Source organism: Trichoderma gamsii (assembly GCF_001481775.2).
Source record: "Trichoderma gamsii strain T6085 chromosome Unknown Scaffold_21.2, whole genome shotgun sequence".
Classification (NCBI taxonomy): domain Eukaryota; kingdom Fungi; phylum Ascomycota; class Sordariomycetes; order Hypocreales; family Hypocreaceae; genus Trichoderma; species Trichoderma gamsii.
The window spans coordinates 38,661-62,744 of NW_020171358.1; the positions used below are offsets into that span (position 1 = coordinate 38,661).

General features: G+C 46.1%; 6 protein-coding genes across 6 annotated transcripts; 3 read left to right on the plus strand and 3 right to left on the minus strand.

Annotated features, from left to right (window-relative positions):
• Nucleotides 1-849: 849 nt before the first annotated feature.
• Nucleotides 850-2,025, plus strand: TGAM01_v206226 (hypothetical protein; the record flags this gene model as incomplete). Its single annotated transcript, XM_018808861.2, has 1 exon — nucleotides 850-2,025. One exon carries the CDS (start codon nucleotides 850-852, stop codon nucleotides 2,023-2,025), a length of 1,176 nt encoding a protein of 391 aa, XP_018657960.2.
• A 1,515-nt stretch (nucleotides 2,026-3,540) lies between these two features.
• Nucleotides 3,541-11,153, minus strand: TGAM01_v206227 (acetyltransferase; the record flags this gene model as incomplete). Its single annotated transcript, XM_024549827.1, has 6 exons — nucleotides 3,541-4,410; nucleotides 4,469-9,655; nucleotides 9,708-9,820; nucleotides 9,876-9,999; nucleotides 10,070-10,583; nucleotides 10,642-11,153. The coding sequence occupies 6 exons, from the start codon at nucleotides 11,151-11,153 to the stop codon at nucleotides 3,541-3,543; spliced, it is 7,320 nt and encodes a 2,439-aa protein (XP_024405391.1).
• A 1,846-nt stretch (nucleotides 11,154-12,999) lies between these two features.
• On the minus strand, nucleotides 13,000-15,086 carry TGAM01_v206228 (AMP-binding enzyme; the record flags this gene model as incomplete). Its single annotated transcript, XM_018808859.1, has 6 exons — nucleotides 13,000-13,398; nucleotides 13,474-13,962; nucleotides 14,042-14,206; nucleotides 14,362-14,591; nucleotides 14,638-14,742; nucleotides 14,798-15,086. 6 exons carry the CDS (start codon nucleotides 15,084-15,086, stop codon nucleotides 13,000-13,002), a joined length of 1,677 nt encoding a protein of 558 aa, XP_018657958.1.
• A 706-nt stretch (nucleotides 15,087-15,792) lies between these two features.
• On the minus strand, nucleotides 15,793-17,015 carry TGAM01_v206229 (class II aldolase/adducin domain-containing protein; the record flags this gene model as incomplete). Its single annotated transcript, XM_018808858.1, has 3 exons — nucleotides 15,793-16,350; nucleotides 16,419-16,663; nucleotides 16,871-17,015. 3 exons carry the CDS (start codon nucleotides 17,013-17,015, stop codon nucleotides 15,793-15,795), a joined length of 948 nt encoding a protein of 315 aa, XP_018657957.1.
• Nucleotides 17,016-18,342: 1,327 nt separating this feature from the next.
• TGAM01_v206230 (cytidine and deoxycytidylate deaminase zinc-binding region) lies at nucleotides 18,343-18,852 on the plus strand (the record flags this gene model as incomplete). Its single annotated transcript, XM_018808857.1, has 1 exon — nucleotides 18,343-18,852. One exon carries the CDS (start codon nucleotides 18,343-18,345, stop codon nucleotides 18,850-18,852), a length of 510 nt encoding a protein of 169 aa, XP_018657956.1.
• Nucleotides 18,853-20,992: 2,140 nt separating this feature from the next.
• On the plus strand, nucleotides 20,993-23,107 carry TGAM01_v206231 (hypothetical protein; the record flags this gene model as incomplete). Its single annotated transcript, XM_024549828.1, has 5 exons — nucleotides 20,993-21,374; nucleotides 21,541-21,636; nucleotides 21,696-22,244; nucleotides 22,299-22,875; nucleotides 23,047-23,107. The coding sequence occupies 5 exons, from the start codon at nucleotides 20,993-20,995 to the stop codon at nucleotides 23,105-23,107; spliced, it is 1,665 nt and encodes a 554-aa protein (XP_024405392.1).
• Nucleotides 23,108-24,084: the final 977 nt, after the last annotated feature.

Here is a 24,084-nt window from a genome sequence, read left to right on the forward strand (position 1 = left end):
AACAAGTAACCCCTCTTAAACTAATCCTAGTTCACATCAAAATACGACACTAGCATGTCCTGGGGCTGGCTGAAAGTAAAAGCCAGAGTTACTTGCAGCGTGTCTTGCTCAGAAGCTTTGCGGAGCCTATGAAGCGGTGATACCACTACAACTACTAATACGGTAGGACTAGAGGCAAGGATTCAAGCCGAGGATCATGGTGGTTGATGAAATTGATCGACGCCATCTCTCCCTTGCTTTCGTCTTCCCACCATAAGCCGTTTGTCTCAACCTCCTCACTGCTGAGTGTGTCCCATCAAGAATAAGAGGGAGGTGTTTCCCACCTTCTTTTAGTCTATCTCATCTCGAAAGATCTTATCGAAGAGAGACACAAGACAAGTTTATACGTTTGTGTTCTTTTCATCTTATTCTGATCCTCCTTCTTCTTCTTCACCTAATATTTTTCAAGGTCAACATCTTAAGAAGGGAGTTATCCTAGCTTCCTTTTCGTTTCCGCTTCTCTTGTGGAAGCACTTTTAACAAACAGACAAACACTTTTCACTTCTTTTCTTTCTGTTTACTTATTTGCTGTTGAGGGCTATCCTGAGCCATAACAAACTCAAAAATCCTGATTTCTTTTTGTTACAGAGAGCTATCCTGAGCTACTCGTTTACTCCTGACAGAGAGCTATCCTGAGCTACTCTTACAAATCCTGATAGGGGGCTATCCTGAGCCACTCCTGAACTGACTCCTGAACATAAAGATTTTTGAAATCAAAAATTGAACTTGCTTTACAAAGCTAAAGAAGCAAAACCAAACTCTTAAAGACTCTTTTCTGTTGTTACTCATCAGCCTTGACTCATCACCATCATGTCTACATTCAAGTATGCGCAACGTGCAGTCCGTGCTTCGGCACCACTGCTTCGTTCTTCGCCTACCATCGCCAACCGCGGCAGTCAACGGTTGTTTCACGAGTCTAGCAAGGCAAAGGCCGTCGAAGCCATAGCTACACAGACGCCTCTGAATAATAGCCCGCCTCCTCCCCCCATGATGGCCCAATTGTTACAGCAACCTCAAGAGCTTCTCGCAGAGCCTTTCCCCCAGCCGGAGGGCTACACCCAGCTTAACGTCAGAGAGCAGGCATATAACCCGCGGTTCTACGAGACCGTCAGCAAGATCATGAAGCTTCGCGAGAAATACCTCCGTGATCGCTGCATCTTCGTCGAGTCTGATGATATGATCGATATTGTGCTGGGCCTTGGCGCCAAGGAGGCCGACCTCCCTAAGATGGAGAAGGTCTCAGACCATCTGTATCACGACCCTACTCTGCCTTTCCGCTTGTCTCGCAACAGCCGCTTCTGCCTTGATTTTGATACTCACACCATACGCCGCCTGGAATTCCAGCCCTTTGTCCTGACCGTTGAGGAGGACTTCAACCGCTACGACTCTGGAGCCATTCGCCGCTTTGACGAGGTCGAAAACGAACTGCAGCTCAACTCCGTCTTCCAAGCGCTGTTCGCCTTCAAGGCTATGATTATCCACGGCATGCAGATTGCCCACCGTCCCAAGCTGGAGTATGGCATCAACAAGTGGGTGTGCACCCTGTTTAACCTCCGCACTGTCACCACTCCCCACATTTTGGGAGAGCCGGCACTGGAGGGTGTGCACTCTGATGGTGTCGACCACACCATGACAACCTTTTTGGGGAGCTACAACATGTCGGACAACAGTGCCGCCACCTTTATGCACGACATGGATGAGAAGACAGGCATTCCCTTGGAAGAGATTAAGCCCAAGCACTTGCTTGCACGGGTCCAGCACAAGAAATTGCTTGATACTCTCATGATTGTCGACCATGAGCGTAAACACAGCCTGTCTGCAGTTTATCCCGTCGACGAGACCAAGGAGGCTCATCGCGACATGCTTGTGTTTTTCACCCGCAAGCCTGTGGAGAGAACTCATGTGTCTGGGTCCATCGACTCTCTCATACCACACAAAGACCTCCCCATGGAGGTCCCTCTTTATCTCCCTGGTTCCAACCAGTAAAGATAGATGCTATACGTATCGGGGATTGGCCAGAAGAATACACGCACTAAGGGGGTAGTGCTTAAACAGGGAAGCAGGTGATCACCTTCGATCTCATTAGTCGCATCGGCCAACGAGTCTTAGGCTATGTGGGCTCTGCATAGCTTATTGGCCCCTTTAGTTCTCTAAATTGTGGCCTACATTGCTTACCGGGGACTTGAAGGAAGATCTTTGGATAGGCAAATTGAATAGGTACAGAAAAGGGATCTCTCATGTCCCTTGTTGGGGCTGATATTAGCTCGTAGGCGAGTGGCGATGGGTTGGCAAGGTTGGATTGGTTTCAACTGCCTTTAGCCTTTGAGACATACCTTCAAGTTGATGAACTCTGAAAATACTTTTTTTTAAATCGTTTTAGCTATTGACTAGAATAGTTGAATGCATTTTGTTTGTCTAATCATTATTTTTATCACGGAGTCCACGTTCCCAGTAGCTCTTCGCATCAAATCTGAGAGGGGCATGGCAAGATTATTGCACAGCACTATATCACGGAATATGAAATCAGTAAGCATGACAACAGTAGGCTTTATAGCAAAAGAGAAACAACATTTCCTCTTAAAAACATGTCTGATTGTATGCGCATTTCACTCAAATTTTTAACTAATTGCTCGTTTTGGGACAGAGAAGAGAGAGCAGAAGGGTTTGAGCAGGCTTCACGTCTGGGGCATCGCAAAAACCCTGAACGATTAGATAAGATTGGTGACAAGCCCATTACCATATACCGTCTCTCGGATTGCAAGTCTTGGCTGCATTCAAATACATTTATCAATTTATGTATGGCCTCGGACAGAGCGTGTTTGAGCTTCGTAGTGCTTTGCATTCTTTGCAGCGCTTGTATGCAAGCAATATGTAGCACGGTTTACAGGCATGGGTTGTTTCTACTATAAGCATATTCGTAGTATCTAAACATGTCCTCTATACTAGTGCCACCCGCTTTGCATGACATTGCATCCATGTAAGTGAAACCGAGAGATTTCGCTTCAACGCCACCTCCAGACGACGTGGCAAAGAAGCTTGCTGCAAGCTATTTGCGGCTTCAGCTTGGGATTCGTCCACGCAATTGCTGTGGCGCATTATGAAGTATGCAAGGCATGATTTAGAGAGGAGAGTGATGGCTTCACCGCTTGTTTTAAGACAGGCTTGTGATTGTGCAGAGTTGTATCGGCTGTGAGAAGAGGAGTGAAGACTATAATCTATCCGAACGCATGTGAACATAATTGACTAGATTAGGACCATGCTCAATAGATAATGATGAAAATGATATTCGTAATAGAGGTACTGGATAGTAGACAGCATGTTATGAGAATAGAAGTAAGACAAAAGAAAGTTGCTGGAGCTGAGAGCTCCTAACAGCACCGTCAATGCTCCCCGACAAAGTACAATCCCAATTAGCTTTCCGGAAACCTCCCAAGGACCGGCCCGATCCGACGTAGACCAGAACTATCAAGAGCCGCCAAAAAAGCTCGTGTCATGGGAACTTTAAGCGGCTCCGTTCGCCTCCTTTATGGCCTTGGCAGCCAACTTGCCCAAGTTGGTAATGCTTCCAGCACCCATAAACTCAAGCGCACTGATGCTAACGCCCAGCGTGCGGCGCCACCAGTTGCGAATCTCAATGGAGACGAGCGAATCAACGCCCAGCTGGATGAGGCTAAGGCTCAAGTCCAGATCTTTTACATCTCGTGACATGAGGTTGTAAATGCATAAGCCGATTTGACTTGTCAGAAAGTCAGCATTACTCGGCGTGTCGAGTAGCGACGGAGTGGCGTGGACGCTCTTTATGAATTGGCCAAAGTCTTCGGAACCTCCATTGCTAGAAGATGTGCCAGCATCGTGAAGATGTGCTTGGGCCATGCGTCGGTCACGCTTCCAAATACAGCGATTAGCAGGATCAGAGAGTGACTTTGTGCTCTTGAGACCAATGGCCAGCTCGGATGGGTTGTAGAAGCCATCGTCCGAAGAGGAGGCTGCAGAGTACTGATGAGTTAACGTATACGTAAGGGCTGCGAGTAGCTCATTTTCTCCAAGAGTGTAGAAGCTCAGGGCGCGAAATTGTTCAAGCAGAGCCGGATTCTCAACGACATATCCTACGTCATCTACAACACCGACGTTTAGAACACCAGCTGGTAGTCCTTGTTCGTGACGGAATTGAGTGAATGCTGTCAGATACGCGTTGGCTGCTGAGTAGTTTGCTTGGCCCACTTGTCCTACAACGTAAGATATGGAACTGAACAAGGTGAAGAAGTCCAAATCGCAATGTTCTAGAGCCTGGTGAAGATTGATCGCGCCATCAACTTTGGGCGCAGCCGCTGTGAACCAGTCATTGTGAGAAAGTTGTAAGATACCACGATCCTATGCAAATAAGTTAATAAGTGAGGTCATTCGCGAGAGCTATATGAATATGACTTACCCGTAGAACCATCGTCATTAGAAAGACGCCCGCAATCGGCTTTAATGCTTGCTTCACTGCTTGACAAACATCTTGCAAGCTCGTAACGCTTCCCTTGATAGCCTGTACCGTGCACCCTTGCGCTTCAATTTCCTGAATAAATCTCTTATCTTGCTCGGAAGCTCCAGCTGATCGAGACAGATACATGATATATCGGGCGCCATTTTGTACCATCCAATTAGAGACAGATTTGCCTATACCCCCGAGGCCACCGACCAACAAGTAGGTTTTATCGCTTTTGAACTTTGCAATATGAGGTTTTGCCGCAACTTGTAATTTCGATCCATCTGATGGCATAAAGACTACAATTTTGCCAACATGCTGCCCCTTCTGCATGTATCGAAACGCCTCGATAATATTAGTAGCCTCGAAGTGCTTCATAGGTGAGATAGGCTTGATAGCACCCTGTTCGTAGTATTTGTTGAATTGCTCCAGAATTGCTTTGCACATATCAGGTCTTTCCACAGCCATTTGGGACATATCGATGCCATGGAACGACCGGTTTGACTCAAATGTCTCCATGCCGAGCTGTCCTCGGCCGATGAAATCGCGTTTACCAATTTCAAGCATTTTGCCGAAGGGAGCAACGCATTTCCATGATGTGTGGAGGAGTTCTCCCGACAAAGAATTCAGCACCAGGTCAGCACCTCTGCCATTAGTAGCTTCCATTAGATTCTCGTAGAACGAAGAATCACGGGAGTTGAAGATGTTTTCGCGCGGGATGTCAAAGTTATCTACTAGATATTGGACCTTTTCAGCATTTCCAACAGTGGCGTAAATCTCAGCGCCCATCATTTTACAGATGTTAAGTGCTGCTATTCCAACGCCGCCACAAGCTGAGTGGACGAGAACTGACATGCCTTCACGCAGCCCACCAAGGTTGATAAGAGCATGAATTGCTGTAGCATAAACACACGGAACTGTAGCCGCCTCTTCAAAGCTAAGATTATGGGGTATCTTAACAACTAGGCTTGCGTCGGAAAGAAAGTTTGTTGTAAAACATCCGTGGCCGATAGCCATGACTCGATCTCCAGGTAACAAGCCTTTGACGTTACTACCGGTTTTGCGAACGATGCCAGAACACTCAATACCGAGACCCGGTTTGTAGCCCTCAACAATACCCATAGCCACAAGAATATCTTTGAAGTTCATACCGACAGCACGAGGCTCAATCTCCACTTGATCATCTTGCAACGGGATAACTTCATCCTCTATCCACTGTAAAGTCTGAAGTTGGCCCATGCGTGCAATCTCGAGTTTCTTCGGAGAGTCGAACTCAATATGCGCTTCTTCTCCGCTGTGCTCTGCGATATCTATCCACTGATATCTCGGGACCATGACTCTACCATTGACAATGGCATATTCCCATTCAGGGTCAAACTCATCGTCTTTGATCCTATTGCGGAATTTTTCGAAGACATTTAGAACTGCTTCTGCACCAAAATTCTCCAAGTCTAACTCAAGTGTTGCAAAATCCAATGAAAGCTCAGATCTAATATTGCGAGTCGCCCCAATCGTAGTTGCATATCGAGGATCTTGTGATCCCACTTGAGCGTGACCAGTCACCCATAATAATCCTTTGTCAGCGGGAAACTTGCCGATGTAGCGCTGCCATGCACTAAATGTGCTTTTACTCATCTCAAAGAAGATTGTGTCATGCAGATCTAGTAGAGATATGGCATCCGCATCCGGATCCGGCTCTTGAGTAAGCGTGCGAAACTCAACTTCATACCCTTGTGAACTAAGTAGTTTAGAAAGGCATTGTGTATGATCTTCGGATTCACTATGGCCAAGAAGAGTGACCTTCTTGTAATCCCTTGGTTGGACAGCTGCCGTGGTAAGAACACTCATTGCGATATTGTCTTTGTCTAGAGTCAAGCCTTCGCTGCCAGTGAATCCAGCTTCTAGTAGGAGATTATCCCACTGATTTGCCTCGAACAAGTTCTTATCCTCACGGTCGTCTTCCTTTCCCTCCCACTGTTCGGGATAGAAGCCCATTATGAAGTTGTAAAAGTTTGCATTGGGCAATACCTCTTGGATAAGTAGTCGACCATTTGGCCTAATTAGTTTGCGAATATTTGTAAGAGAACTCTCAATACTAGAACAGCGGTAAAAGGCTTTGGTGGCAATGATGAGGTCGAAAGATGCAAGCTCAAAATCTTGCGATATCAGATCTTTAGCGAGATCGAGACTTTTGAACTCTACATTCTCATATCCTTTAAGCTTCTGTCGGGCAAAGTCGAGAGACCCCTCATCGCGAGCTGTGTAAATATACGTGCTGTAACAATTCTCACCGGTTGAGTTGACGAGGGCTTCCAAGGCCTTTGCGGAAATATCGGAGGCTCCAATGCCAAGCTCTAGCACTCTCATTGTTGGATTGACATGAGCAAGCGTGCTAAAGAGAGGTGAGAAGTCACTTCTGCTATCAATGAAGCTGTATAAGCTATGCAAGCCATCATCGTCTTTGAGCACATCATTCATGCTCTGCTCGCCCCTGAAGATAGCCTCTGCGCTCATGGCAAGTTGATGAAGAACAGTAGCAACTTTAGCACAGCCAGTTCGCAAAAGACGCTCTTTCGTATGTTCAATCTCTGCTTTGACCTTTATCGGACTAAGTTGAGCGAGATACGCGCTGTCTGGCACATTTTCATATTTGCCTTCAAGAGCCTTTGCTCGTTGTTTAATGAGCCACCTGTTGAAGTACGCATAAGTCTTAGGAATCTGAGTTTGTTCCCTGTTTTGAAGTATCGATAATTGGCATAAAAGCGCTAGCTTTTCAATGTTTGCTACTTCATCTACATCTGGCGAAGGTTGGACTGTGTAGATGAGGTTATTTGGCGAAATGAAATCGATATGTGGCTTCCAGTGTAGATGAGCAGCTGTCATGGAACCGGTCTTTTCTTCATCACCGTTTTCCAAAGGACTGAACTCTCCATTTCGTAAGCTCAAAACCATTTTATTATCGGCCATGATAGTCGCTGAGCCGCGAATTGCCCCCGTCGCGCTTGATATAGCGGCAGTGCCGAGTCGCATCTCAGGCTGGCCATTGCTGATGTATAGCTCATCAATGTATGTTGGCACACAGAGCTGACCGAGTTGTCGAGTTAGCCCATCGGCAATTGCAACAGTAAACGCTTGTAGCACAAGGTCTATGATGCTGGGATGCAGGGGATAGTAAGGATCAAGCGTTAAATCGCGATTTTTGACGGTGGCAGCAGCAGCACAGCGTCCAGGATAGACTGAAATGTCGGACAAGCCCTGGAACTCGGGTCCATAGTTTAGCCCTACTTTCTTCATGACACGATACCATCCGGCAGTAGAAACCTGACGCGGTTGTTCTCCAACATCCTCGCTACCAGCGCTGATTTCTTTGCCCGACCTCACTTTGCCCACACAGTGCTTCGTCCAAGAGGCGCCATTGAATGATGAGATAGAAAACTCGTACCAGATAGAATTGAGTTTAGAAGTTAGGCGGACAGGACGAAAGTGCGTTATAATTTCGTGTGCTTGCTGTTCTTTCAGAATTAAAGCATTTTGGATCTCCACTTGCTTTAGAGATGCATCTATCTCGCCGCCGCCATTGAGCTGTCTAAGAGCCTCTATAGCCATTGCGATATAAGCTGCAGCAGGTAGAACGATATCGTCTTGAATCTTATGATCTCGAGCCCAAGGAACATCGTCTAAGCGGAGCATGTTCCTCCAAGTAGGTTCCAAATCGTCAGATTCCAAGATGCGGTTTCCAAGAAGTTCATGAGGATGGAACTTGCGAAGGCGCCAATCGCGTGAAACTCGGCTCTCGTACCAATATGTAGTGTCATGTTGCCATGCGTAGTTGGGAAGATTTGTTAGAACGGTGCGACCTGCTGTTGCGGCAGCAAGATTAACAGGGACGGCCTCCTGGTATAGTCTTCCAAGGGAGCTGAGTATTGATTTGGGGCCATTTTCATTTCGAATGAGAGTAGCAACATAGGTAGATGCAGTTGACGTCTGTACTGACTTGAAGATATCTCGTAGGGGACCAGACAGAGCGGCGTGAGGACCAATCTCTAGATATACTGCATCTTCCACGGCGGAATGCACCATGAGCTGCACTGCTGGAGAAAATAATACTGGATTTTCCAAATTTTGCCTCCAATAAGATGGCCCCAGCTGACCGGATCTCTTGATTTGTTTTTGGGTAACGCTAGAAAAGAAAGGAACAGAAGGCTTTGTATCTTTCACAAAGCCATCTAACAGCTTCTCGTACATGCCGCCAATTTCACACATGTGGTGCGAATGGTAGGCTCTTTCAACTTTCAGCTTGCGAGCAAAGGTTTCTGGTAAATCTTTCTTTATATGAGCAATGACCTTATCCAGAAGTTCAACGTCTCCTGATAATGTGACGCTTTTGGGACTATTCTCGCAAGCAACAACAACGCCTTCTCGAAGATAAGTGACAACGGCTTCGCGGCCAAGGCCAACGGCTGCCATAGCACCAACTCGACCGTAGTTTTGAGTGACTTGACCGCGATAGTAAGCGATAATGATCGCTTCCTCTAGAGTCAGCGCGCCAGCTGCATATGCAGCTCCCATCTCGCCACTGGAGTGGCCAACCACAGCCGCAGGAGTAATGCCCCAGCCTTTTAGCAGGCTCACAAGGCCTATCTGAAGCGCAGTGCATATTGGCTGTGAAAATTCCGGCTGCTGAATCTTGCTTTCTTCCGCAGGGCGCATGAGCTCCTCTTCTATTGTCCACTTGGGGGGATGAGGCAGTTTCTTAAGAGCAGCATCCATCGCATGAATGGTGTCACGGAATATGGGATACTGAGGGAGAAGATCAGCTCCCATTTCCGCCCATTGTGCGCCTTGTCCGGTAAAGACAAAATTCACCCGAGGGGGATCTTTAGGTTTGACAATAGGGGAGAGCTCAGGAGTATTAACACCATCATAGACAGCAAAGGCACGCTGAGCCAAGTTGTCTCTTCTGCATCCTAGAGTATATGCGATATTTGGCAATTGGGCATGATGCTGTTTTGCGTAATTAAATACAGCGGCGGCTCTCTCTTTCAAGGAGACACCTTGGTGGGCAGAGAACACGAGCAAGTGAGGGCTAGTGTCCAGCACCGCCTGTTTCTGTGAGATGTAGGACTTTGCCGAATCAATAATTACCTGCCATGCTGTTAGTTGATACACATAAAGAAAGCAAATGCGTAGGACTTACATGAGCATTGGCGCCTCCCACGCCGAAGCAGTTTACCGATACACGCTTCAAGCGGTCCTTTGGCCATGACGTGGGCTCCGTTGGAACTCTCAAATTGTATTTGTCCCATTTGACTGTACAAATCATTAGCATTTTTGAAATAAGACATCATCTTATGCATGTCCTTACTTCTTGGATTCGGATTGGAGAAGTTTACTTGTGGCGGAATAGTCTCATGTTCCAGAGATAATACAGCCTTGATCAAACTACTCAAGCCGGAAGCACCTTCTCCATGACCAATATTTGGTTTCACCTATAAAAGCTTCTGTTAGTCTGCGGTTTATAAGAATGTAATTAGTAGCTTTACAGTTGGAAACACGTACAGATCCAATATATGTGCCTCGATTCCCAAAAACTCGGCCCACGGCTCCGGTCTCCATGGGATCACCAACTTGTGTCCCTGTCCCATGGCATTCAACAAACGCAGTGTCGTTAATATTGGATATCTTGGCCACTTCATAGGCCCGACGCATGAGAGCTACGTGAGCCTCTTGATTGGGGTTAGTAATCCCAATAGTCTTGCCGTCAAAATTGGTAGCTGTGCCTCTGATAACACCACGGATCGGATCTCCATCACGAATAGCGTCTTCCAGCTTTTTGATGAAGATGGCATTGATTGCCTCACCGCGAGCATAGCCGTCTGCTTTGGCATCAAAAGTCTTGCATGATCCAGTTGGTGAGAGGACTCCTTGTTCAGACAAGGCGATAGTCATGGTCGGCGAAAGAAAAAGGCTGGTTCCAGCAACAATAGCAGATTCACACTCCCCAGTATAAATGGCTTGGCATGCTTCATGAAGGGCGACAAGTGAAGACGAGCACGCAGTGCGGATAGTCATGCTATTACCATGTTAATTGTTGGAGCAATCCTTGTCGGAGCGTCTTATTCTATACATACCTAGGGCCTTTCAGATCATATTCGTAAGAAGCCCGGTTTGACAAGGCAAAATCACCTCCAGTCAAGATTCGGTGCGTTCCTAAATGCTGAGGGTCTTTGGCATATAGATCCAGCCAATCTTCGCCAAATACGCCAACATAGCAACCGATGTTGCGACCACGCCAACGCTTCTGTCCACCAACCTCCATGCACTCCCATATAACCTCAAGCAACAGCCTATGCTGCGGATCAAGCTTCTCGACCTCATTCTTACTCATAGAGAAGAATGATGCATCCCATTTCTCTAGATCGCCTTCCAGATAGTGTCCGTATGTGCTTTTCAAAGTACCCGGTGTCCCTAATTTGCTTTCGAAGGCGTGCGCGCCGTATCGGTTATCCGGGACCTGTGTCTGCGTACTCTTTTTGTTTATGAGGAGATCCCAATATTGTTCTGTTGTTGTGATACCACCTGGGAGTTTCAATCCTATTCCGACAATGGCGATTGGCGGCGGTGCACCATCGAAAGGCTCCATTGCGAGTATCTTTATTACGACTTCGTGTGCTGTCGACGTTGATATACTTGATCTTTTAACACACGATCATAATCGTTATTCTTCCATTCGATAAAGAGCCGTTGCAGAGGATGTATTCAGCCCCAAAGGTAGCAAGCGAGGACAGACAGAGATAGATTTGTTCTTAGAAACTCAGATATTAGATGCCTGTTTTTCCTTTCTCTGCTGCCCCAGATATAATCATGCGAGGAGTTCGGATCGCAATTTGAACAATAAAAGGAATGCACTAGCGAGAAAGCGTAATTCGGCCGTACATCCCTTCGATTTGCTTCTTGCTGGAGATGCTTTCTCCGTTTCCATGCTAGCATTATTACCCCATTCAAGTGATTGGCCGGTCAATAGTCTGAGACACTTGATTTCGCGTCTCACTTCTTCCTGGCCAACGCAGCCCGCCTACGGCGGATAACACCGGATGTCCTCCCTAGTAGACAGCATAAGGTTGTACTGTTATACAAAAGGCTCCATCTGGCTTTAATGTTGTATACACTTACGATCGACTTAGTGTTTTTGTAGGTCTCAAATATATATCTACAAGCAACTTTAATAACCCAGGCCATCCAAACTACGTATGGGCCATCAACCCATCGATGTGATAGCTCGGCTGTTGTCTGAAGCGCTTCGTTCATCACCGATGGCAGAAACCCGCTCCCATAACCGGCCAAGTTGTGTTCGCACGTGCATCAATCAAAATATGACAGAAGTGAGAGGGGAAAGCCAAGCATGATACAAATTCACCGATGATGATAATGATTCGCTTGATGAATGTTGCATTACATCATTCTGTCTGAGAGGACACCAGGAGAATGCGCCATCAACGCCACAATGCTTCTCATCCAAGCATTTTGGATACCTAGAGACGTCCTGAATCATCTCATAAAGACCACCTGTGAATCAAAGTATAAATGTGCGAAGAGTTGTGAGCAGACTGGGGCAGAGGATCAGCAGGTCATTTGAAGTACATGCACAGACCTATATGATGCAAGGGAGAGAGCTGCACATGCAACAGCAACTTCTCGCGAAATGAAATGAAGAGAGAGAAAAAAAATCATTAATCGTTCAGTTTCATGCTTATTACGCTTACGTATCTATTTATTGAAATACTTTTCATCGTGGCATTAGACTATGCTCTGGAGGAAACTTTGTTTTCTTTTCGGTGCGGCGGAAAAAAAAAAGAGAAATAAAAGAGAAAAAAAAGGGAAACCCCCAAAATTATTGCTATGAATGGTGGTAGCGCAACTAATAACTAAACATTCTCTAAACTGTTGGCTCTGCAGATCCTCATAGATCATGGGCTGTGTCTAGCAATAAGGAATCTCTGGTCACCTCTCTAGAATATTGCTTGGCTTCTAGGTTGCCTCATCTGAATTGTGTCTTAGGTAAAGGTGGTTTCGCAAAGGGGGTGAGGGGGTTCAAAAAATATCACCGGTCTGCTGCTATAAAATTGTATGCGATTGGCGGCGGTGAAATTTGTCCACCGCATGTCTAGGTCTTCCTACAGCTGTCTCTTGGGGGTATCAAGACTGGAACACACGATCCATCTAGAGGTAATACTGCTAATAGCAATGCCGTTGAAATATCTCATGTCTCAACACAATATGTGAAAATTTTACGTTAATGTCATCGCCCCTCCCAGTTATGAGATCATGTTAGCATGAAACTTACAACACTCCGAAACTCATCTATGAGAGCTGTCCAAGATGAAAATTTGTAAAGAGTGAGCTTTTCAGAAGAAGCAATTGTTTTAGGAGTAGCTGCTCTACCTCTTTGTTTTAGCCCGTCATGTAGTAAACCGTAAATCGTAAGATATTCACTCGTCCACTTCACTCTCATCATCAGAAGACGTCTCATACACATATACCTGTAGCACTCTCGGTATAGCCTTCGCTTTGCTCAAATCAGCCATCTTTCTAGCTCGTTCCTTCATTTCTCCCCTCTTTGTCTTTCCACTCGCAGACTTGGGAAGTACTTCGAGGAATTCGATACCTCCGGCTAAGTGCTTGTACTCTGCCAACTCTGCATTGACAAATTCATGAACTTTCTGTTTCAGTGCGCGCTCGTCCTCTTCTTTGCCGGCTGGCGTCCGCACAATAAATGCGAGTGGCAGTTCGCCGGCGATGTCGTGAGGAAGTGGAACGACACAGACATCTGCGACACTTGGATGACTAGACAGAAGAGCTTCGATCTCAGTCGGAGAAACTTGCATGCCCTAGGCAATAGTCAGTGTGCGCACCAAAATATAGATTGGTTTCGAAACAGATTCTAATAGCAGCATTTCACTTACTCTGACCTTGATCAGCTCTTTGACTCGATCGACGATGAAAAGATGTTCGTGGCCATCGTCGCTTTTACGAATTTCCATCAAGTCACCCGTTCGTAACCACTTGTCGCTCGTAAATGCTTCTTTTGTTTCTTTCTCATTATCGAGGTATCCCAGCATTATTGTTGGCGATCGCAAAAGAAGTTCTCCAGGCGTGTCTAGCTCCGTCACTTCCTCGCCATCTCGATCCACCAGTCGACCCTCGTACCCAGGAATAAAATGGCCGCAAGAGCCAAACATGATATCTGCTCTGTTTTGCATAGAGACTACTACTGAAGTTTCGGTGAGGCCATACCCTTGGATAAGTTGGCAGTTGGGGAAAAGGCGAGTAAACTGTTCATTGACCTCCTTTGTGAGATTTGAGGCGCCAACTACAGTGCTTTTGACGTGTTTGAGATTATACTTCCCGGCAGTCTCTGAGTTCTTAATCAAGGCCACGATCATTGGGGGAACCTTGTTGTTCACATGTTAGCCCATTTTATAGCAATTTTTCACTCCAAGTGAATAACGACAGAGATGGGCCCGTTCTTACCATCCACAGAGTTTCTATATGCTGCTTCTGTACTGCTTCGAGCACATCAATAAGGTCAAATCCGGGTAGCACAACGGCATTGTAGCCTCTATACACTCCAGCATGCCCAGTGACAATCAGGGCGTAACTGTGGCTCATGGGGAGTACAGCAAGTAAGGCCTCTGGCTTTCCACTTTTGTAATTTGATTCGTATGTGCTGAGTTGCAGGGTATTTGCTATAATGTTTTTATGTGAAATCATAACATTTTTCTTGACGATATATGTCAGATTTACCAAAACTTGATACGAAATAGCGCCGACGGCAGGGACAAGAAACTTACTGGCAGCCCAGACGTTCCACTTGAGGAACATAAGAAGGCCGTCTGGCGGGCACCTTGACCCTGTGACCATTTCAGTTGGGGAAGAGGATCCAGCTTCTTTCCTTCAGCAATGAGTTCGTCAACCGACTTGATATCTGTGGGCACGTTGGCGCCTCTCAGTGCTTTTTCGGGGATTTCCAGTAGGTATACACGCGCCTTGGGAATGCCCGCTGCAAGAGCCGCTTCGAAGGCTGTAGGAAATAGTGTAGCACATGTGAAAAGCGCTTTGCATTTGACCGCTTTGAGCTGTCTCGTGAGCTCTGCTGTCGAATATGAGGGGCTGATCGGCGATGAAATCCCTGAGAAGCGATGTGCTGCCCATGAGACGAGCATAGTATCGATCTATTTGATGCGCATAGACGTCAGTCGGTGAACGAGCGATCCAAACTCCAAGTACATGCCGTATTGAAGCTAAACAGCCCTATGACCTTATCGAACTCGCTCCCATTATTAACATCAAAGCCCAATTCTGACGCGAGAGCAGCCGAAAGCCATCCTATACGATCCTTCACATTGGCGGCAGAGTGAGATTTTCCGGTGATGCCACAAGTAAATGGCGGTAATGAGTCCGCAATTGGATAACGCCCATACTTGTTTCCATCACTGAACAGAAATTCATGGATTGGTACAGAGTCCGGGGGATCGAAAGGAAGCTTGGGAATGTACGACGGAGTTGTGAATGGCATATTGGCGAAACAGCAGACAATAGTCGATGGACAATACAAGCGAGAACGAGTACAAAATCTTCCAAGGCAAAAAAAGAGGTCAGAGTTTAGCAGTCAACAATTGCGAACATTACAGGTACCCGAAAAGAATAAAAAGAGAAGTACAAAGCACCATGCATTCATTGATCGCTCCGTTCGCATTTCTGTGTCTGGCTATCCCAAATGTATACGACTACTCCAGCATAGCTAACAAAGACACGCTATTCCTGCGACTAATAGCACTTCTACATCTCAGACAAATTACGAGATTTGTGCTATAAAAAAGGCTGACGAGCTCCTAAAGATAACCAAGCGCATCCCTTGAGATTGCTGCTGATCTAGAGTGCCCCACCAAATGTCGCGTCTCTCCTGTCACCTATGATCCATGCGTTGTCATGCAAGGGGGGCAATATCCAACACAAATTAGAATCTACTACTCAATCGATCTGCAGAGACAAGGGTGTGGCCGGAAAGAGCCCATTTGTTGGACCACGATTTATTTCTGTCGCCTAAAGAGAGGCCTTGGACAAAGTACACGTTAGATAGTGGCTAACAATCGCATCTGTTGTATGTAAAGTTCTCGTACATGCTTTAATATCTGTCCACAAGCTTTACAAGATAGATAAAAGCAAACTGTATCTGATTCGCATGTAAATGAAAAAGAAGTCGAATTATTTCTCTGCTCTCTTTACGGGGTATCAATTTTCACATCATCCAAGCCCCGCGAGATGACCTCTCCCGCAAGCTCAATCTCGAGCTGGATGTCGGGCTGTGCTTCCTCGTAAAGCCAGTGCTTTTCGCCCGCCATGTTATAATTGCTCATTGCCAGCTCATGTGGGATAATACTCTTCTTCAAGTTGGGGTTGCCGGCACAAGCAGCTTCGACCTTGAGCTGGATTTCGCAGCTGCGCTCCACTAAGCCCAGCAAGAAAGAAGCTTCGTCAACAGTCTGTCCAACAGTGATGATACCGTGGTTGATCAGCAGCGCAGCTTTGCCCTTGGGTCCAAGAGCCTTGGCAATCTGCCTGCCCTCTTGCTCAGCAGTAACGATTCCTGCATATTCAGTATCCACAGCAAGTACTCCATAGAGGTCGCAAATATCTTGAGTAATCATTTCGAGTGGCTTGCCAAAGGCACACCAAGCACGTCCGGCAATGGTGTGGGCATGGCAGATGGCATGGATATTATGACGTGCTTTGTGTACCTCAGAGTGAATATAGAAGCCTGGGTTGTTAACAGGACGGGACTGGGAGTCAGATTAGCCTTGATACTTTAAGCCAACGAACACGAATGATACGCTGATCCAAGACATACTCTATTACCGCCAACGATTTCACCATCACTGATTCTTAGGCAGAGCATATCACTGCCATTCATGAGAGCAAAGTGTTTGCCAATAGGATTCATCCAGATGAGACCGGGAAACTCTGGATCACGGACAGAAATGTGGCCAGAAATACCCTCCGTGTAACCATGGCGAGCCCAGTTGCGGAAAACGGCGGCCATATGCAGCACAATGTGCTTACGGTGCTCGTGAAAGGAGGGGAAAGTAGGAATGCCTAGCACACCGGCGGTTAGCAGAGGTCTCCCTGTCCTATACTGGGATGATAGGCTAAGTAATGATGAGTAGATGGACGCTTGGGCCGAAAAGTTGATAGCAGTTACATTATTTATGAATGGGAGGAAGGTGGATATCAATGGAACACAATTAGGTCGAGACTTTTTAGCTGATGGGAACAGATTGATACAAATTCAGAAAATAGTACCTTGTAGAGGATTGGGGCCGCGGCTCAGGCTGGATAGCTGCGATTCCATTTCTTCTTCTTCCGGGGCGACAGCGGCAGCGTTCATCTTGATGATAGTCTGGTGCTGTTCTTCTTCCAAAGTGGCAGTGGCAGTGGGAGGCGCCATTGTAACGGGTTGCACGAGTAGAATAACAAAGAAGCGATGATGCTCTAGAGTCTTGTGACAATTATATAGCGAGTGAGGCAGCTGGATTGTAACATTCGCAGTGTAAGTGGATGGAAGCTTTTCGACTCCCAGATCTCGGATTTCGTTTCTAATGGGCTTTTATACTGCTTTACGGCCAGGTCAGGCACTGACGCCACAAACAACATCTGATTCGAAGACATTCATGCTATCGGAGGGCGCTGGCAAACTGTGGGGAGGCTTCCGATGACGGCCAATAACGATGGCGTCCGTGTGAAGCCACGCTTTACGAGAGGACTGACGTAAGTTGGGTAGTCAGCCAGCTTCGTCGTGGCCTGCCCTCTCCAGATCTCTTCGAATCAAGGGGAAGCTTATATGCACTAATCAGGGCGCTACAACCCCGCAGCGGGGGAACCACTATATCCGGGTTACCCTTTTAGTCTCTGTTGCCCGAAGAGGAAAGTATAGCAGAAACACCATCAGTTTGCTCATCTTTTTATCATCAGCGTGGTTCAATTTAAAGCATCTTCCCATGTTGCTTATTGTATATAGTGACACTCATGTTGCAGGGCAAGAATATTAGACTCGCTATATAGCTGGTACACAATTGCTTCGTCGTGGTAGTTACGCACACAATTAGATCAACCGCCCACTTAAACTCCAACCGCATAACTTGTGTGACGATAATGCAATCCTGTAGTATGTTTGGAACAAAAAAATAGCTTAAATTGCGCAGCAAGCAGAAATGCCTTCTTTCTTAGAGTCCAAAGTAGAGGCAATTCATTGTTCATAATGCGCTCAACTCTCAGGGAAATGTAGGGCAACTACAGGAGCTACAGGGTTATACAGCGTGGCGCAGTAATTTGCAGTTCAGTACCGTAGGCATCAGTCCGGCCTTGTACTATAAGGGAGCCTAAAATTTAAACTATCGAGAAGCATGTGCTACCAACACTGCTTCATTCAACTTGCTCTCTTATCACGGGGCATTACAATTAATATCGGCGACATTGCTCTATCAAAACAAAAAGACAATTGCTAGTCCACGATGGCCGCCATAGCTAATTCCCTCTATGCTCTGAGTTCGGTTGGTGTGTCTACTTGGATGATAATTACCATTAAAATAATTGAGATGAGATTAAGATATTTTGCAAACGCCACAAACATCTTAAACCTAGATATTGGGCCCACAGCGACTACAACGTCTGAGCCTTTTTCCATCAACTTAAAGTTTTGCCTTCAACTCCAACTTCATTTTCAGCTTCCTAGCTTCCAAATTTCGCATCCAACATACATTCCCATATAACAAGAAATGGCACAGTCACATAACCAAGAAGCGCTTCGACTTTGCGTCAGTCTCGCTCGCGAAGCTCTTGAGGCGGGCGATTCTCCATTCGGGTCCGTCCTAGTAGATCGAAACGACAAGATTATCCACCAAGATCGCAATCGCACCGTCACAGGCGAAAAGGGAGATCTAAAGGCCGATGCGACACTGCACCCTGAGTTTACTATCGCGCGATGGGCACAGCAAAATTTGACGCCAGAGGGTCGAGCATCTGCTACCGTGTATACATCGGGAGAACACTGCGCCATGTGTGCGGCGGCGCATGCGTACGTCGGCTTGGGCCGCATTGTGTACATTTCTTCCACAGAACAGTACGAGAGGTGGATGGACGAGGCAAACGTCAAGCGGGGCGCTGTTGCAGGTCTTCCAATAAACACCGTAGGTCCACATGTACCGGTTGAAGGGCCAATTCCTGGGTTGGATGAGGAGATTCACGCACTACATCGCGAGAGGTGGCAGCGAAAAAAGCTTCAGTAGTCTCATCATAATGGAACCTCTGCTTAATGTATCAGGAGCTTGTAGAGTACACATCGGCTCTCATACCTTAGCACAGACATATCCACTATGCATTAAAAGGATGTCCAGAAAACGAACGCAAGATATATCCGTATTCTGTTCTCGCTATCAACGACATAGCAGCACGAAAGTGCGTCCGGCTTCCAGTGAAATAATTAGCACAGGCTCCTAATACATACAAGTACTGCATCGCTCACCTTTTAGGAGCAGCTATAAGCGCTAATATTGTCGGGTAGCTGATGAAAGCTGGTGACAATATCGAGAATGAAAAGCAAACTCCTTTTACATACGCCTAACTTAAGAGAGTTCATGATATCTAGCTTATCGTATATCATTGAAGTCTTGCGAGGGCCATTCACTCGGCTACTAAAATCTACCCAGTATCCAGCATTCAGCTATACGCTCACTTGCGGGGTGTTGTTGTACGGAGTAAAGGCTCTGGCGATAGCTATGCGGGATGTAATATTAGTCTGTTCTAGATGTTCCATATTGGAGAGCATCGCTAACATTGCATCAATAATCTGAGCCGGCAATGAACGAAAGAATACGCCGTTTTAAACACACCCACCAAAATGCTGTTGAATATGGTGATTACAAGATACATGAATTCATTCTTCCAACCACCGTCCGGATTCTAGTACTTCAGTGGCCTGTAGCACAGAGACTTTTTCCGTGAAAATAACCCAATCAAGTAGAATCTAAAGTGATTTAAAACAGGCATAGCCAGCAGGCACTCAGAGTACCAGACGCTTTCATCATATCATTGCAGAATATGTTTGTCCATCCATGTATTCTTTTATCCATATATTCCTGACATCCAAAGGTCTCCCATGTTGCCAAATTAATCTACCAAACTCGCGTGTAAGGGTCTGGAGGAGAAAGCGTGTCCATATAAGCTGCGAATGCTACATGCATCAATACTTTCAGCATTGAATTCAGAGCCAAATAACGCAAAATATGTTGCTGATTCACATTGTATTGCCTCCAGGGCCTCGTCAGCTCAGGCCGATCCGTTGGTCCATCAAACAAATGTCCTCAAACACGAGCCATGGGTACATTAACCACTGTGCCCAAACACGTATAAATAAGTGCACAGGCTTCTTTGCATGGTGAAAGTAAGTAAGCTGTTTTGTTTGAAGCGGTTGTTAGACGCAAACAAAAGTCCCTAGAAAGCCTCCTTACCAGTTTACCACTACACCCTGATTGTGCATTATAATAACCCTGTTGTAGATCCTTTATCGCATTCTTTTGTCAAGAGACTTTATTAATCTGAAAGATTGAAGCTACATAAAGATAGACAGAAGACATACCCGACAGTATAAATGCGCGCAAATGTTATACTTGGTTTTATTTCACATTCTGTGTAATTGCCATCGTATTGACCTATTGTTATTGGTCATTTTGTTGGCACAGAGCAACATTAATTAGCAAGGAAGTGTTTATATGTTGCTTATCTCAAAATCCGCACAGCTGAGATAATAACTATGCAGATACAGCATTATTAAATGTGCCAGGATACGTACATCTGCGCGCCATCGATCGTCCATCATAGTTAAACGCGGCATCGAAAATAGCATCCGACGGGAAAATGGCAAACATCCCTGGATGACGTGACGTGTAAACAGATTCCAGATACCACTCAAAGAACATATAGCACATCGCATTTTATGAGTTCTGAAGACTGCAGTCACCGACGTTAGTTGCCTGCGCGTGTATCTTCCCGTTAAACACTCTTGATGATCTGGCATCTAGGTATGGTTACTTATGTGGGAGCAAAAGCAGAACCGGATCCGAACGTGCTAACTTTACAGGATACTTCTCCCATGATACGAAACATCACTGCCATCCTGATTGTTTGCAGCTTCGTTAAAATAGATGATGATTTTTTTGTTCTTGACCGCAAGGCGAAGATGCAAACAAGTATCATCACATGTTTAAGTATATATATATCACCATATAGAGCTGATGGCCTTCAGCAACCCAATTACCTATTGCCCACATAGTCAGGCTCTATCTAATCTTTTGTTATAACATTCTATCGTGATCTTCTACTGTGACCTTTCAGCAAAAGATTAAGCCACCACCATTGCCACCACCCAATATGGAGCGCCCGAGCCGCTCCTCAACTACGTCGGTGCATGAGACGCGGCTACCACGTGAAAATGTTTCCGGGGAGCAAGATGCGAATAGTCCAGCCACAATTCCTACATCGCAATGGGAGTGGTTAAAGAAGCTTCAGGAGGAACACGGTACACCAATCAGTGACCAAAATCGACAGCGCCTGGAAAAAGAACTGACGGCCGACACCTGCAAGATCTATATCAATTATCTAAAAGAGAAATACGAGAAGAAGGGCACGAGCAAATTTATGAACGCCATTAAACCAGTCGTCGAGGGGCTCAAGGCATACACAGATGGCCTTAATACTCTCACCAAGAATTCACTAGGACTCTCAATAACCTGGGGTGTGATCCAATATGGAAGTAAGTTTTGAATTGGACCTTCTACCTTTGTGACGGGTGTCAGCTTGGCTAACTTTGCCGAAGTGCGCTGGGCACTCTCACAAGATCCTGAAGCACATTGCGAGGCTCATCGGGTGTCGTACGCATACCCTATCGCTATTTATCGAATATGCAAAGGATTTCATAGGGTATCCTCGGCTCGATGAGGCTCTCATTAGTATGTACATGGCCTACTTGGACACATGTATTCGCGCAGCAAATTTCCTTGAGAGGTCTGCGTCTGGTATAACAAGTTTGACTCACGGAGGGAGCAACGTTCTTTTACTAATCCATTCGTTCTAGCTAATTTCTTCCGCGGTTTCTTTTGGGGTGGAAAAAAGTCTCGCGATATGGAAAAAGTCATGGACGATCTAACGGAATGCTTCAAAATCGTCAAGAGAGAAGTCAGTTACGCAAAGCATCAGAGAGACCACGCATTACGTTGCGACATTCAGACAATAGTGGCCTTCCAAGGTCCATCAAATTGGTACATGACGCAAGAGCATAATGGCTGGCCTTTTGCAAAGATGCTGCCACTAGATCGACGAGCCGAATACTACCTCAGGAATAATGAGATTGATGGGGTGGAACATCACTTGAAGCCCATCAAAAACACGTCAGACTGTGACGTTCGAGTCTGCGTTATACATGGCATGTTGGGGGTAGGGAAGACGCAATTCGCCCTCGAAATCGCCTCCCGATGGGGAGGGCCGGTCTTTTGGCTCAATGCCGAAACACCAGTCAAGTTAAAGGGGTCACTTGATGAGGTTGCGAGGATATTGAGGCTAAATGTCGAGCCCCGGATGCATGGTAAGGAACTCGGTAACTTGGCCAAGGAGTGGCTAGCGACTCGTGAGTGCAATCAACACACCTTCCTCCCAAGTGAATAATGTCTAACATACATAGATGATGGGTGGCTACTTGTCTACGACGACCCAAAGAGCTTTGAAGCCATGGCAGAGGTATATTGGCCGACTTTGTCACAAGGTTCGGTCCTCGTGACGACGCGGAACAAAGACCTGTCGATTCCGCCCGATGTGTCAAAACAGTTCATCTCGCTGAGCTTGCTACCTATATCGACAGATGCCAGTAAAAAGTTTCTCGAAAAAAGCCTCAAGTCCCACGAGGCAGAAGATGGCGACTTGGAACGGATCTCGACTCTACTAGGAGGGATCCCGCTGGCACTTGCGCACGTGGCAGAGTGTATCAAAAAGCCGGATTTTGATTTAACAGACGCCAAAGATGTTATCAACGCCCTCGAAGGATTCAGCATTCCCCTTCCAGATCTATGGTCCAAAGACCATAGGCAAGGTTCTGAGAATCCACCATCTTGGCCATATGAGAGGCTACCGCGCGAGGCTCTAGATCAAGTTTTACCCAGTTCGGAGCCAAATGCAGTGTCGCTATTAGGCTCACTGGTTATATTTGATGTCCCGACACCTCTCTCAATGTGGCCCGAAGAGTGGAAAGAAGCATATCTCCCGTACGTCTATACACACCACTTTTTTTCTGAACAAAAGGCAGCATAAAGTTTTAGCCAGTGGCAAGATAAGCTAACAGACTTAAGGCTCTTTGAATCATTCTCGAATTGCCTCACGATCGATGATAAGGGGCTTGTTTCTGTTCATCCGATCGTGAAGCTAGACATCCGCAGACGATTCCATTATGATGGCACCGTTGCAAAGAAGGCTCTCAACCAGGCCAAGAACTACTGAACACACTTCCCCACTCCGATGACCTGCGAAATCAGTTTGATGCGTGTGTTCAAGACTTTCATCGCGATCTTTCTTTGAACTCCACGTTACCAACAGCGTCTTGGAATCTCCTCTACAGGGCAGTATCGGCTCTGTGGTAATCACTCAGAGACAGCATGTACTGGAGCTTTATTGATGCATTGTACTTGGTGTTGCAAAAGCGATCACTTTAACAATATGGTGAGACGATTTTGGAACCGGCAGATAAACCCCAATTGTATTTCGTGCGAAAAGATTTCAGAGTGGTATTTCTGTTTGCGCTGTTAATTGCTATTCTTGTTGGTTATATGACACTATCAATTGTTTTGGGATTCATTTGATCATTCATAACTTTCGGTTCGTCGAGCCATGGAGGCTCTTCTAAATTGAGTATTGAAACCCCCTCAGAATCAATTGAGCAAGTGAGTCAATCTTTGAATGAGTGACTGTGAAAGGACAATAAGCTTGTCGGCGGTCACTCTGCTAACATTGTTCGGTGGGTATTTTGTGATACAAGCAGCCAGCTGCACCTTTTGTTCATAGACTAAAATTTACTTCACGCGAGATTCTTTGGTGTTCGTATATTAGGAAAAAAAAACACTTGCAAAATCTTTCTGTTCTTAAAGCGCTCGAGGGGTATTAATTTCATATAGTTCAAGTACAAAGGTCTAAAAATAGATGTCCTGCCTGTGAATCAAGGGGAAATCTTTCCAAAGCATGCACTGAACGCATTGTTTCATTCTGACTAGCCTTGTATCAATACTTAATGGTCCTTTGTCGCATTTTTTGTTCCCAAATCGAATATTGCCCTTTGTTAATGATATAATTGAGGGCCGACTGTGAGTTCCACCATCCCCCCCCATGGCACTGGTATATATATAGGCCTATATGCCGCCATTTTGTCGGCGCAGATTCTAAACTACTTGGTGTAAGCCATTCGAAATCATCCCAGATCAACA